The sequence below is a fragment of the Urocampus carinirostris genome, chromosome 3 (assembly GCF_059441175.1).
Source record: "Urocampus carinirostris isolate Australia breed hairy pipefish chromosome 3, RoL_Ucar_1.0, whole genome shotgun sequence".
Lineage (NCBI taxonomy): Eukaryota > Metazoa > Chordata > Actinopteri > Syngnathiformes > Syngnathidae > Urocampus > Urocampus carinirostris.
Window position 1 is genome coordinate 48259817 of NC_142351.1, and position 13804 is coordinate 48273620.

The 13804-nt window shown below is 41.5% G+C and overlaps 2 protein-coding genes across 3 annotated transcripts in view; both read left to right on the forward strand.

The window, feature by feature from the left end:
• Nucleotides 1-6230: 6230 nt before the first annotated feature.
• LOC148369903 (zinc finger BED domain-containing protein 4-like) lies at nt 6231-8240 on the forward strand. Its single transcript, XM_088330029.1, has 2 exons — nt 6231-7236; nt 7442-8240. The coding sequence occupies exons 1-2, from the start codon at nt 6261-6263 to the stop codon at nt 7831-7833; spliced, it is 1368 nt and encodes a 455-aa protein (XP_088186155.1). The 5' UTR covers nt 6231-6260; the 3' UTR covers nt 7834-8240.
• Nucleotides 8241-10598: 2358 nt separating this feature from the next.
• ubr4 (ubiquitin protein ligase E3 component n-recognin 4) overlaps nt 10599-13804 on the forward strand; it is a 67684-nt gene continuing 64478 nt past the window's right edge. For both annotated transcript variants that reach the window (XM_088332137.1, XM_088332138.1), the window contains exon 1: nt 10599-10724. In XM_088332137.1, the coding sequence (XP_088188263.1) occupies nt 10600-10724 (125 nt within the window). In that variant the 5' untranslated portion in view covers nt 10599. The remainder of the gene's footprint in view (nt 10725-13804) is intronic.

Consider the following 13804-nt stretch of genomic DNA (forward strand, 5'->3'; position numbering starts at 1 on the left):
CTTCATAAATCTCTTCCCGTTTGCGTTGAATCTTCTTATTAAAGAAGACCAATAAGTCATGGGCTGAATGCGTAGAACTGTCAGGAATAGGTGCTGTATAAAACATTCAATGTGCGATAAATAAATAAAAATCCCCTGCCTTTTCTCCCTTTTTAGTTGAAAGTAAGTGGCTCTAACGGTTAGAGTCTAACCAAGCTCCTTAAGTTGAGTTTACTGCTTCACACTATTTTTTCCAAAAGCACACAAAATAATACAAACGCTGTGTTTAGACAAGTAGGACGCTACAGTATTTATATATGTTGTTTGTCCAAGCTGTCACCTTTTGTATGCTATGAACCCTTTTTTATATTTATTCCTTTTCAAATAATTCTATGGTTTATTTTTGTTATTTGGTTCTTCTTTAAATAAATACACACTATAGTCATCACTTTAGAAATTGTCCACACAATTGCTACTCGTGAGTTCTTTGGGGGCTACCTAATGCCTCCCGAGCACTGTGTTGGTAAATCCTGTAGTTTGCAATTAATTAGTGACCTTTTTGGTTAAATTAAGTGACATTGAAATGTTTTCCTTTTCATTTCAATGCCGTAGATGGTAGTGCCAGATCTGCTCCATGAAATATGCTGGACTGGTTGACGTATGGCTTCATTTAAGGGGGTTAGGGAGGTCTGGGCTTCCCAGCTGAGGCTAATGGCCCCCCTATCTGATCCCAGATAAGCCGAAGATAATGAATGGATTGAACCACTTGTCAAACACATTGCAGCCACAATCAGCTCTTTCATATGCATTTTTAAGATGCGCTCAAATAAACTCTTTTTTTTTCTTTCCTGGTCTTTGGGTTGGCGCTTGGACTTTAGTTCAAACAGGACTTTTCTTTCTTTCATCATTTTCGTGCTACATTTAACAAATGGAAAGAAAGACCAACTCGTGGGGACAAGCGTGACGTCAGTCTCCAGCGATCCCTCTAATCCGCCCCAAACTGCTTTGCTGAAAGTAAGATACAAGTGGATAGGCACAATAGAAATGTAAGCATAACGGCTCTCTGACTGAGATGTGCATTGTTACCACATACTCAATAGAGAAAGTTTTTGACTTTCAACTTTTTTAAGGATACCTCAAATGACGCACCCCACCTTTAAAGTGACAATGTGTAACAAATGACCATTGATGTCTGGATGTCGCTATATGGTGGAGTGTAACTGAAAACGAGTGCTACAAAGCAGAAGGAAGAATACAAACTACGCAGAATCAAAGTCACCAAAAACCACAGTTTTTGTTTTATTTTTGGCCCAACCTTTTTTCCTTTTTTAATTTTTATATTGTTCCATGTTTTTATTTTTTTTTATCATTTTTCTCCTTCCCACTTTGCACACATTTCTTGGTGCCCTTTTCTGTTATCATTTTCTCTTTTTTCCATTGTTTTGTTTCCTTTTTCTTGTTCTCTTTTTTCATCCATCCGTTATCTGCACTGCTTATCCTCAGTAGGGTCACCGGGGTGCTAGAGCCCATCCCAGCTATCTTCGGGCAGGGGACACCCTGAACTGGTTGCCAGCCAGTCGCAGGGCACACAGGGATAGACAATTTATTCGCTCATTCACTCCCAGGGACAATTTGGACCGGCCAATTAACCTGACAAGCATGTTTTTGGAATGTGGGAGGAAACCGGAGTGCCCGGAGGAAACCCACGCAAGCACAGGGAGAACATGCAAACTCCACACAGGGGGTTTATCTCACGACCTCAGAACTGTGCCGCACATGCGCTAACCACTGTGCCGCCGTGCTGCTTCTCTTTTTCCATGTTTTATTTGTAGCCTTTGTTTCCTTTATTTGTTCCTTGTTTCTTTTCTTTCTCTTTTCCCCTATTTTCCTTTTTTTTCTTTTCCCTTTTTCTTCAATTCTGCCCTTTTCCCATTTATCTTCTTTCTCTCCTTTTCTCAGGTTTTCTTCTCCTTTATCCCATTTGTAACCCATTTTCCTTCTTTTCATTTATTGTCAATCACATTTATTTGTATTGCCCTTAAAAACAAAATGCCTCAAAGGACTGCACAGGTTACAACTACACTATCCCCTAATTTTAAACCCACCTGTAGAGGAAAAGCTTCTTGTTTCCCCTTTTCTACTCTTACCCCCTCCCCATTAATTTGGTTTTCCATGGAAGCAAGATGGCGGGCAATTATGTCAGCTCCCTATAGGTGAGCATCATCTTATGTACAGTAAATGCTAAATTCTCAACCTATGACTATTGTTAAAAATGCTCGTTTGTTTGATAGATAGATAGTATCTATCTATCTACAGTGCATCCGGAAATTATTCACAGCGCTTCACTTTTTCCACATTTTGTTGTTACAGCCTCATTCCAAATTGTATTAATTCAATCTCTTATCTCAAAATTCTACACTAAATACTCCATTATGACAATGTGAAAACGTTTTTTTTTTTTACTTTTTTTGAATTTATTAAAAATAGAAAACTAAGAAATCACATTTACTTAAGTATTCACAGCCTTTGCTTAATACTTTGTTGATCCACCTTTGGCAGCAAATACAACCTCAAGTCTTTTTAAATATGATCCCACAAGTTTAGCACACCTATCTTTAGGCAGTTTTGCCCATTCTTCTTTGCAATAAGTCTCAAGCTCAATCAGGTTGGATGGGAGACGTTTGTGCACAGCCATTTTCAGATCTCTCCAGAGATGTTTGATCTGATTCAAGTCTGGACTCTGGCTGGGCCACTCCAGGACATTCACGGAGTGGTTCTGAAGCCAATCTTTTGAGATCTTGGCTGTGTGCTTTGGGTCGTTGTCCTGCTGAAAAATGAACCTTCGCCCCAGCCTGAGGTCAAGAGCGCTCTGGAGCAGGTTTTCATCTAGGATATCTCTATACAGACATGGGGACTTGAGACTTAGTGACTTGGACTCGAGTCGACTCGAGTCGCTGTTTTTATGACTTGTGACTTGACTTGGACTTGGCAATCTAAGACTCGGGACTTGACTTGACTTGAGCCACGATGACTTGAATGACTTGCGTGTTCATATATATATATATATTTCATTATTTAAATAATGTTGACAATTACAGTACGGGATGCGGGCTGAGAAACGCTCTCATGTCACGCCCACTCTGCCCATGCGCCACACACCTCCACGGCAACCACCTGAAGTCAGCATGTCTGCTCCGAGGGTAGTAACTTTTGGCTTCAAAAACTTCTGTGAAGAAGGTAAACGGCGAACAGCGCAGTGCAAATTTTGCAACGGGAAAATTTCGGACAGCCAGACCACCACCTCAAATTTCATCCGACATTTGAAGAGCCATTCTGCCCAGTAAGTGTTTGTCAGTGTTAATATCTGTTTGTCAATGTGTTAATATCTGGTGAGTTGGATGTTGGCTAATGTCTGTGAATATTGTCATTCACCCAGGTCATTTTATCCATACAGTTTAGTTGTAGGCAACTGGACTTCTAATTTGAGCTTGAGGAACTTCCATGAGGAACATCTACAGCTCAATCTCTAAAAAGTCCAGTTGCTTACTCTTTGGTTGTTAGCTAAGAGTGAGCGGCAGGGCGATTTAGCCGCTGCACAGGGGGGTTTCAGTTTATCATTGTGACATTCTTATGCAGAGACGAGAGGTTATCGTAACCTGCGTCAATGATGCTTCATTCATTTACTTTTATAAACATTGCAGTATGTTTGAGTAAAACGAATGCATTTGTGCTCATAGTGCCTCGTCTATCCTACAACGGGTAACGCAAAAGACAAGCCAGGCATATTGAGCTAGGAGCTACGGATAAACGGGCTGTCTAATTGAGAAAATATGGTAGGCTAAGCGGTGAAGTTGAGAAGGACACGTGCACTGTACATGATCAAAAATCAGGGATGTGATTTGACCAAAGTGAAATTATCTGAAAATTAGGCGGGGGTCTGGGGGCCGCGGGCACCCAGCTAGGTCCAGGGCAGTGCCCTGGTGGGGGGAGAAGTGGGGCGAAGCCCCCCGGAGGTCATGGGTTTTCCGTGTTTTTAAGTACTTTCAATGCACTCAGATGACAAAGAAATAGACAAAACAACAGCATACATTTTCAATGTATTTTGAACTATCCCATATAAAATTACAGTTTAAGTCAACTCAAAATCAGTCACATTAAAAAACATTGGACTGCCTTTGCTATTAAAAACTATCACTGAGAATATCATCATATCTAACTCATGTGATTACTAAGTTAACACATAAATCATGTTGAAGAGTTCAAATTTCATGAACAAATAATTGTATCATGACCAAATGAAAAGTAACTCATATTAGAACATACCATAAATGTCTTTGTTATAGAAGAAGATGTTATCTATAAATGAAAGTACTGTAGTGGGTTGTACATAATTCACCCACGGAACCATTGTTTAGTTAGCGAGTTCCTAGGGGGACTCTTAATTCGGCCGGTTCTAGCCACTCTCGTGTTTGTTTTGTTATCGCCAGTTTAAATGTCATTAAAGCAGCTTTCGTTGGCACCTTTGTTTGACACTCCGCTTACGACTCCCGTCTCTGCTCGCTACATTGGATCACGTCGGGGTCACCAACATTTGTAGATAATTCCTTCTCTAACCAGTCCGATCGAAACTTGTTTTTTTACGATCTTAGCAATTTCTTTAACTCGCGGAGCATCTTTGCGTTCGATCTCGGACATCTTTCTTTAAACACTCGGCAAAAACGTGTGAGAAATGAACAATGGCATACTCCTACGCCTTTATAAGGAGCGCGTTTATTGGTCAACACGGAGACTTCAACCAATCGCAAGTACGTTTCATTTCAGTTACGGAAACACTAAAATGGAACGCTGTCGAGACGAAATCGTTTTTTTTACCATTTAAAAGAATCGGAAATTTTAAAATTTTATTTTTGGAGCGAAAGCGGAATTCCGCGAATTAGCGGAAAAATCACATCCCTGAAAAATGTGTCTTTGCCTTAATGTTATAGTCTCAATCTGCATATAATTTGGAAGTGTTGGCAAAAGGGCACCTTCCACGATTGGGGAGAGTGTGGGGTTGGCGGCAGCTGCAGGGGGATCCGCTCTTTTTCACAGGCATGCTGATCGTACATAGTCAAGTCAAAGTCAGTTTTATTTGCCAGTTCCTTCAAATGTACTTGACATAAAACGGAATCGAAATTACGTTCCACACTGTCCTATGCGTAGACATTGACAACAATAAAGTGCAATAAAAGTGCAACAATAAAGCCTGGCTATCGCGACTAATAATAAACTGTGATAAACGTGTGATAAACTCATCACACGAGTTTAGTCTGGCCAACCATCCGAGAGGCTGCGTTGATCAAATGCCTCTGTGTACTACTGGACTATGCTACAACCAATCAGACTACAACGTCATCACGCTAAAACCGCCTCAATCGTGCAGGCTAGATCAAAAGTTATGCCAGTAGTCTCCAAATCAAATAGTGACAATAATGTTAATCCAATCTTATAATTAAGACCACTAAGTCGACAATTATGGAAGTTTTTTTTGTAGTTTTTTTTTAGTAACTTTTTAGTATAAAAATAAATATTAGCTCATTATTTTCTTTAAAAATTTTGATTTCATGGTTGGAAATGTTAAATAAATTGTTTTATTTATTAACTATCACATGGTTAAGATATACCAGCTTTATGAGCATAAAAAAGTAAAAAAATGTGGTAAAAGCTTCAGTTACAGTTGATTTGATATTAAGTAATATCATCCAGAAGATAGATAAAAAAAAATACAGAAAGTTTCAAACAACTGTTTTTTTAACCATATGTCATGATTTCATGTCTGCCCAACCATACAGGACATCTCATTCTTGTTTTTGCATCTGCTTCACAGATATGCAGAGTATGAAAGGACAAGAAACGCCTGCACTGATACTACACAGCCTGCAATATCACAGTTCATCCAGTCTCGTCCTCTGGAAGCATATTCAGCAAATCATCCCAAACAGAAGTCCATAACCAATGCTATTGTTACAGATCTTGTGATTGGATGTAGCATGCCCCTTTCAATGACGGAAAATAAACATTTCAGGCACTTCATGTCTGTGGTCGACTCCAAATACCAGCCTATCTGCCGCAGAACAATAACTTCAACAATAGAATCACTTGTTGCAGACATGCAAGAAAAGATCAAAGTGATTCTTGCTGGTGTAGACCATGTGTCGGTTACCATAGACATTTGGTCAGATAGGAGGATGCGCGGCTTTTTGGGAGTCACTGGCCATGTCTTAACAACCTCAGAAGGAGTCATGCTGAAGTCATACCTGCTGGCATGCAGCAGATTCAAGGGATCTCACACAGGAGAGCGCATTGCTGAAGCCTTTGATTCCCTGTGTGAGGATTATGGCATTCGGAAAAAACTCGACTTCATAATCTGTGATAATGCTGCGAATATGAAGCGAGCATTTTCAGTCTGTTTTCCGAAGGATCAAGATGACGAAGTAACCGATGATGACAATCTGGATGATGAAGAATTGTGGGAAGACCTCTCCAGAGGTGACTGGGAGACTGTGGACCGCACAATCAACAGAGGAAGCCCTAAACGTCAGCAATGCTTTGCGCATACTCTGCAGTTAGCTGTTGGTGATGGTCTCAAGGATGCACGGATCATGAACAGTTCCTTTGCAAAATGCTCCAAGCTTAGCTCTCTCTTGCATACATCCAGCACCTTTAAAGATGCGTTTGAGGAGAAGTTTGATCAGCGAGGGATACCCGCTGCTGTAAACACACGGTGGAATTCAACTTTCCGACAAGTCAAGGCAGTGCTCTCATTCAGTCACCAGGACTTGTGCAGTGTTGTTCAGAACACGGGACACAGTGAGCTGGTCTTCTCAATTAGGGAGTGGAACTTGATGAAGGAACTTTGTGATGTGCTACAGCCATTTGCAGAGGCCACTGATCTTACTCAGGGAGAGAAGATTGTGACGATTAGCTCTGTCCTCCCCTGTGTATTGTCTCTTAACCACCACTTGGAAAGACTCAAGCCGCAAGTGCGCTTCCTGGGAAGCATGATCCATAGCCTGCAATTCTCTTTGAAGAAACGGTTCCGGGGAATCTTCGTTAATGTGAAGATGTTGTCAGCTGCATCAGGGGAAGAGCTGCCATTTGCAGACCCAGTCTACATCAGGTCAGCTGTCCTGGACCCGGCTTTCTCCATGATGTGGCTTCAGCATGATGTGCTTGTCACCGATGATGTCAAGAATAACATTGTTGACATGGTAAAAGGTCAGTGGATTTTTTTTTTTTAACGTGATGTACACTTAGGCGTGTCACCATTATCAAATTATGGAAATGTAATTCAAAACAGTTATATGAGTATTATAATCCATTTTAGAGATGATTTTGCAAGCGTATCAAACTGTGGATGTTCAATTTTGAATAATGCTCATGAGATCTTACGCTTGCCCTTTTTTTTCTTTGTTTTAATTAGATCTGATTCTACGTGAGGTGCAACCTCACACAACATCCCAGAGTCCTGAATTCCTAGAGGAGGAAAGCGAAAGCCAGCAAGAAGACAGCACTGGCCTATTCTCAGGCTACAAAAAACGCCGCAAGCAGGACCCAACCACCAACCCAGAGACACAACTAAATAACTATTTTTCTCTTTGTTGTGGGCAGCCTTGTCTGTCCTTCTGGGACGCAAACAGGGCTGTCCTCCCTGCCCTTTTTCCTGTTGCAATGAAAGCTTTGTCAGTGCCAGCCTCAAGTTCCCCAGTGGAAAGAGTCTTCAGCCATGGTGGAATCATTATGAGACCCCATCGAGCTCGGCTTGCAGATAAGACCCTGTCTAATCTTCTATTTTGCAAATGCAATACCTTGTAAAAAGGGAATGACTGATGGATATACAGTGACTGAGTGAGTGAGTTAATTTGTGTCATTGTGAGTGAGTGAGTGAGTGAGTGAGTGAGTGAGTGAGTGAGTGAGTGAGTGAGTGAGTGAGTGAGTGAGTGAGTGAGTGAGTGAGTGAGTGAGTGAGTGAGTGAGTGAGTGAGTGAGTGAGAGTGTGTGAGTGTGTGTGAGTGTGTGAGTGAGAGAGAGAGGAGAAATGTAACAAAGTTTAATAATAATAAGCTATTTGTTTTAGCTGTTATTTGTTTCCTCATAAAAAGGGATTGACTTATGGATATACTGTTTGAGTGAGTGACAGAAAGCGTGTGAGAGAGAAATCTGCAAAGAAAAGAGCAAGAGAAATGTGACAGTTTAATCCTCTGTAAGTTAGTATTTGTTTTAGCTGTTATTGTTACTTTGTAAAAGTAAAAAAAAAGTAAAAGTTTGGGTTTCGATCTACAGATCACTTTTTCTGTCAATAAATACCAAATACTGACGATATCACTGTTTGTTTGAGTCTATGATGTATTTTACTGAACATGAGTATTTAGGATACAAATATTTTATTACAGGTTAGGCACATTAGCCAAGGATGATTACTTGATTTCTTATATATTGCCTTTCACTTTATTAAGATCAGATTCTGAAGCTAAAATTACAACAGTACGCCAAAGGTGACTTGACTTGGACTTGACTTGACCTATTACAGGACTTGACTTGACTTGACTTGACACAGCCTGTGACTTGACTTGACTTGACTTGCCCAAGAAAAAAATACTTGGGACTTACTTGAGACTTGCACATGTGTGACTTGGTCCCATGTCTGTCTCTATATATTGCTGCATTCATTTTTCCTTCTATCCTGACTAGTCTGCCAGTTCCTGCTGCTGAAAAACATCCCCACAGCATGATGCTGCCACCACCATGCTTCACTGTAGGGATGGTATTGGCCTGGTGATGAGCGGTGCCTGGTTTCCTCCAAACATGGCGCCTGGCATTCACACCAAAGAGTTCAATCTTTGTCTCATCTGACCAGAGAATTTTGTTTCTCATGGTCTGAGAGTCATTCAGGTGCTTTTTGGCAAATTCCAGACGGGCTTCCATGTTCCTTTTACTAAGGAGTGGCTTTCTTCTGTCCACTCTACCATACAGGCCTGATTGGTGGATTGCTGCAGAGATGGTTGTCCTTCTGGAAGGCTCTCCTCTCCCCGCAGAGGAACGCTGGAGCTCTGACAGAGTGATCATCGGGTTCTTGGTCACCTCCCTGACTAACGCCCTTCTTCCCCGATCGCTCAGTTTAGAAGGCCGGCCAGCTCTAGGAAGAGTCCTGGTGGTTCCAAATGTCTTCCATTTATGAATAATGGAGGCAACTGTGCTCATTGGGACCTTCAGAGCAGCAGAATTTTTTTCTGTATCCTTCCCCAGATTTGTGCCTCGAGACAATCCTGTCTCGCAGGTCTACAGACAGTTCTTTTGACTTCATGCTTGGTGTTTGTGCTCTGACATGCACACTCAACTGTGGGACCTTATATAGACAGGTGTGTGCCTTTCCAAATCATGTCCAATCAACTGAATTTACTGCAGGTGGACTCCAATTAAGCTGTAGAAAGATCTCCAGTTCTGTCCCTCACAATTTCATTTCTCAATCTATCCAATCTTGTCACTCCTAACATACTCCTCAAACACTTCATCTCAAAAACATTTAATTTCCTTCTCAAATCTGCGTTCAGGCTCCAAATCTCTGCACCATGCAATACAGTCGGCACAATCAGACTAAAGGAATATGGAAGTTGAATTTGGGTTTTGTCTGTTGGACTCTCTGTGTTTTGTGCAAAAGTTTTTTGGAGTAGATCACGTGGGGCAGATCTCAGGCAGTGGGAGGTAACCAGCTGTCTGGGGGCCAAGGCGGAGTCGACGCGCCATTCTTCCGGGAACTGGAGACCAATGGGAGCGGGCCGCGTCGCGACCAGGCGGAGTTGACGCACCATTCTTCCGGGACGGGAGACCAATGGGACCCAGCCAAGGGGCGGAGGAGATGCTTTGCTGAGCAACTTGGAAGAAGGAGAAGAGTTGGTTTTTGGAAGAAGAAGCGTGCAGAGATGTAGTGATTTGTGTGTTAGAAATAAATCCACTCGTGAGTGAAATGCCGGCTTCTGAGAAGTTTCTATGCAGAAAAGAGCGCGCAAATTGTTTGGATGAGTGGTGATTGGGAAAGGTCACAAATTGGAGTCAGATGATTTATTAAAGTTTGTGTTGATTTAACAAGAAATTCCAACAAGACTCTCATACAGTCCCCTCTTAACATCCATACTCTTGTTGCTCATCACTCTCCACAGAGCACCCAAAACCTTGCTTGCTTGATTGTTTGATAGTGCATGTATTTATTTCTGATCATTTGAATCAATATTGTTTTGTTTTTAACATGAATGGAGGTTCACCTGTAGGAGGCGCTAAACAATATTCACTGTCCCTTTGATTTTTGGTTATCCAAGTAACTGCATGTTTTATTTGTAACTTGAGTCCCTTATTGTTGTGTGTTGCAGCAACTGCACAAATCAAGAAGCAAATTTCGAACAGATCAAAATACATTTAACGTTACATCTCACGTTTGATGACGCGAATTCGATAGTTTACTTGTAAGAAAGATAATGTCGTGGGGTCGCAAATTTGCAACGAATATGGCGTGATAGCGCCCCCTGTGAAGTTACAGACACATTCATCTTCCTCGAATTAGTTTTTTCCCCTCTATGGGATTTCAAGATGGCGTCGAGCGGAGGAAATGGGGAACACGAATGGACAACGGCGGTACGGCCGCTTTTGTCGGCTTCGTACACGGCTTTTGACACGAAAGAGCTCCCGTTACTAATTGGATCGATCATTAATAGGTAAGCGGCCCCGTGTCAACATGTCACGGCTACGCGTTTGCACGAACACCGGTTGTATCTACACGGGAGAGAGCAGCCTTGCTAATTTGCTAACGTAGCAAGCTAGTGAAACTGGATTGGGAAACCTCACGCACTTAGCTTTTGCTCTGCTAGCGTTGGCGGCTAGCTAGTTATGTGAGCTTAACATGCACCGGAATCAAGTCAGCTGTTGGTGTTAGCTAACATACTCACCTAGAATTTTTTTAGGGTTTACCGTACCGAGTACACATTTCAAATTCAAACTACAGTACAGTTGGACACTCACTAGTTATTACGTGTTTATACACAATTTTTAAACGGCGTTGCGAAGTGTTCCTAGAAATCTGCTTCATCATTAGCTAGCTAACCAAACATCGGTAATCAAGTTAAGAAATGGGCCCATCCCTGAAGGTGTATAAAACGTGACAATGAATTTGCCACACAAGTGATTACGTTTTGACGAAACATTGTTGTTGAACAACTGCATCTCGGTATCGGTATGCTGGGGGCACGACAGCGGGCAGGAAAAACATACAGAGAGTAGTCAACACAATCTAGAAGATCGTTGGCTGCTCACTGCCCAGTCTGTAGGACATCACCAGTTTGCGATACCGTGGCACATCCATCAACATTTGAAAATAGTTTTTTGCAATATTATTATAAGGACTTAGGCAGGCCTCCAAGCACTAACTTGTAGATGCTTATTGCCTGTTTATCCTGTGAGTCTTTTATTTTATCGTTCTCTTAACACGTTTTATTACATGTTTACCCTGGAGAGCCATGCCTAATCTAGTTGATTGCAATTCTTGAAGTCGACGTGACGTCACGAGTCACTTGATATTCATCCGCCAACTTTGGGGGAAAAAGCAATCGAACCGTAAAGATTAACCACAAGCAAAATCTTTAAGGTTAAAAGCAATAAATCGTCAAGTTTATCAAGCGAAATGTCGTATGAGTATAAGGATGGGTTCGATTTTTAATGATTTGGTTACGAGAACAGAGATTCATATCAAAGTAGTGAAAAATGTGGACTACAAAATCCTATCAAGTAAACTGAGTAGACCCTGTAGGAGCTACCTTTTCTAATATTAAATAAAAAACATCATGTCAACATATTTTTTGAGAAGATCCATATTATTCTAAATGATATGCAATCAACATCTACAATAATGACTAACCAGTGATAAAGTGTGAATCACAAACGTAGGTGTGAGTGCTGCGAGGGGACCACAGTTTGTTGGGGACGATCGATCCATCAATTGTTTTGCACGCCCCGATTCACTGCAGACTTCCATTTCTCCCTCCTTTACTTGTCAGATGGAAATATGAAATATTTCCGTTTAGGACTCTTCCTCTTATAAGACGTACACCCTTTTACTCTGCAACTTTTCACCATTATTCTAGCCAGACTCGATAACGTTTTTCCCCCCAAACAAAGATGGCGGCGCTGGTGGATTGTTTGGTCACGTGACCAAGTGCCCGGCGGTCCGACTTCAAGAATGTTTCTCAGACTTGATATTATGGACCATAGAGGCTATACTTTTCTAGTTTACTCTGTTTTAGTCTATAACAGACTCGAAGCATAATACACATTAAACCAGGGTTCACCAACCTTTTTTAACCTGAAAGCTACTTTTGATCACTGCTTTATTTCTCACTGGACCGATCTGCTTTTATCTTGCTTTTAGCAAACCTGTTTGGGGAGGAATATGGGAGTGCTGGAGAGTGACGTCATGCTCGTCCTGGTGGGGTTTTTTTGTTTGTTTTGTATTCCTTAGTGTAGCCTGATAATGCTGAAAATAAAATAAGGCCTGCGTCAAGTAGTCTAAACCCTCAAAAATAAAAAATAAATATATATGTATATATATATATATATATATATATATATGTGTGTGTGTGTGTATTTGAGCACATCTAACAAATGCACATCATGAACAAGCTGACCAAGGCTGCATTGATGTCACTAGCCAGGAGATGGCGGCACCAAGTAAAAAAGTTCCTAATTCCGTTCAGCCCTTTTAAAGTTTGTATTACGTTGTAAACAGTCATTATTCATAAGAAATGAAAACATATGCATGTTTTTTAATAGAAAATAATGTATCGGGTTATCAATCATAGACTACAACAGTCTGACTTTGACACCACCAAATTACTGAAATAATCCTGATGCAGATAAAAATGGCCACAGTAAAATGGCAAAACCTAATTGCCCGGAGAAAACATTTGATCCTGCACTTTTTGTATGAAATGATATTAAAGTAGATAAAACAGTAAGCGTGTCTTTTCACACACGGTTATAATAATAATAATACATTGTACGTCAACGCACCTTTCTGGACACCCAAGGTCGCGAGAGGAAAACAATCAAGTAATACATAGCAAATAAAACACATTGGAGTTAAAAGGGCGCTATGTGAGGTAGATGGTCAAGAAAAGCCAAGTCTGAAGAGGTGAGTTTTGAGTCCGGATTCGAAGGTGGACAAGGTTGCAGAATTTCGGGGGTCAGGCAATGAGTTCCAGAGCTTGGGGGCAGAGCGTTTGCCCCCCATGGAGCTGAGGCAGGCAGGGGTTACATTGAGATGAAGGGAGGGAGATGACCTGAGGGTGTGGTATGGCAGTGGAAAGGAGGTTGGAAATTAAATGAAATGATCTGCATTTATATAGCGCTTTTCAAGTCAATGAAGACTTCCCAAAGCACACAATGTGCTTCACATTTACCCATTCACACACACTCACACACCAATAGCGGCCGTGCAGCCATGCAAGGCGCCAACCTGCTTATTGGGGGCATTAGGGGTTCAGAGTCTTACCCAAGGACACTTCGACATGTAACACGGAGGGATTCGAACTGCGATCTCTTGATCCCAAGACGAGGCGCTCTACCTCCTGAGCTACTGCCGCTCAGAGAATTAGGGAGGGCAAGGTTATGAGAGCATGTAGGTGTAGAGCAGGATTTTGCAGTTGATTTTACGGCAGATTGGGAGCCAGTGGAGTTGCTAAAGGACAGGAGTGATGTGATGGTTAGAGGGGTCATTGGTATTGATGCGTGCAGCAGAGTTATG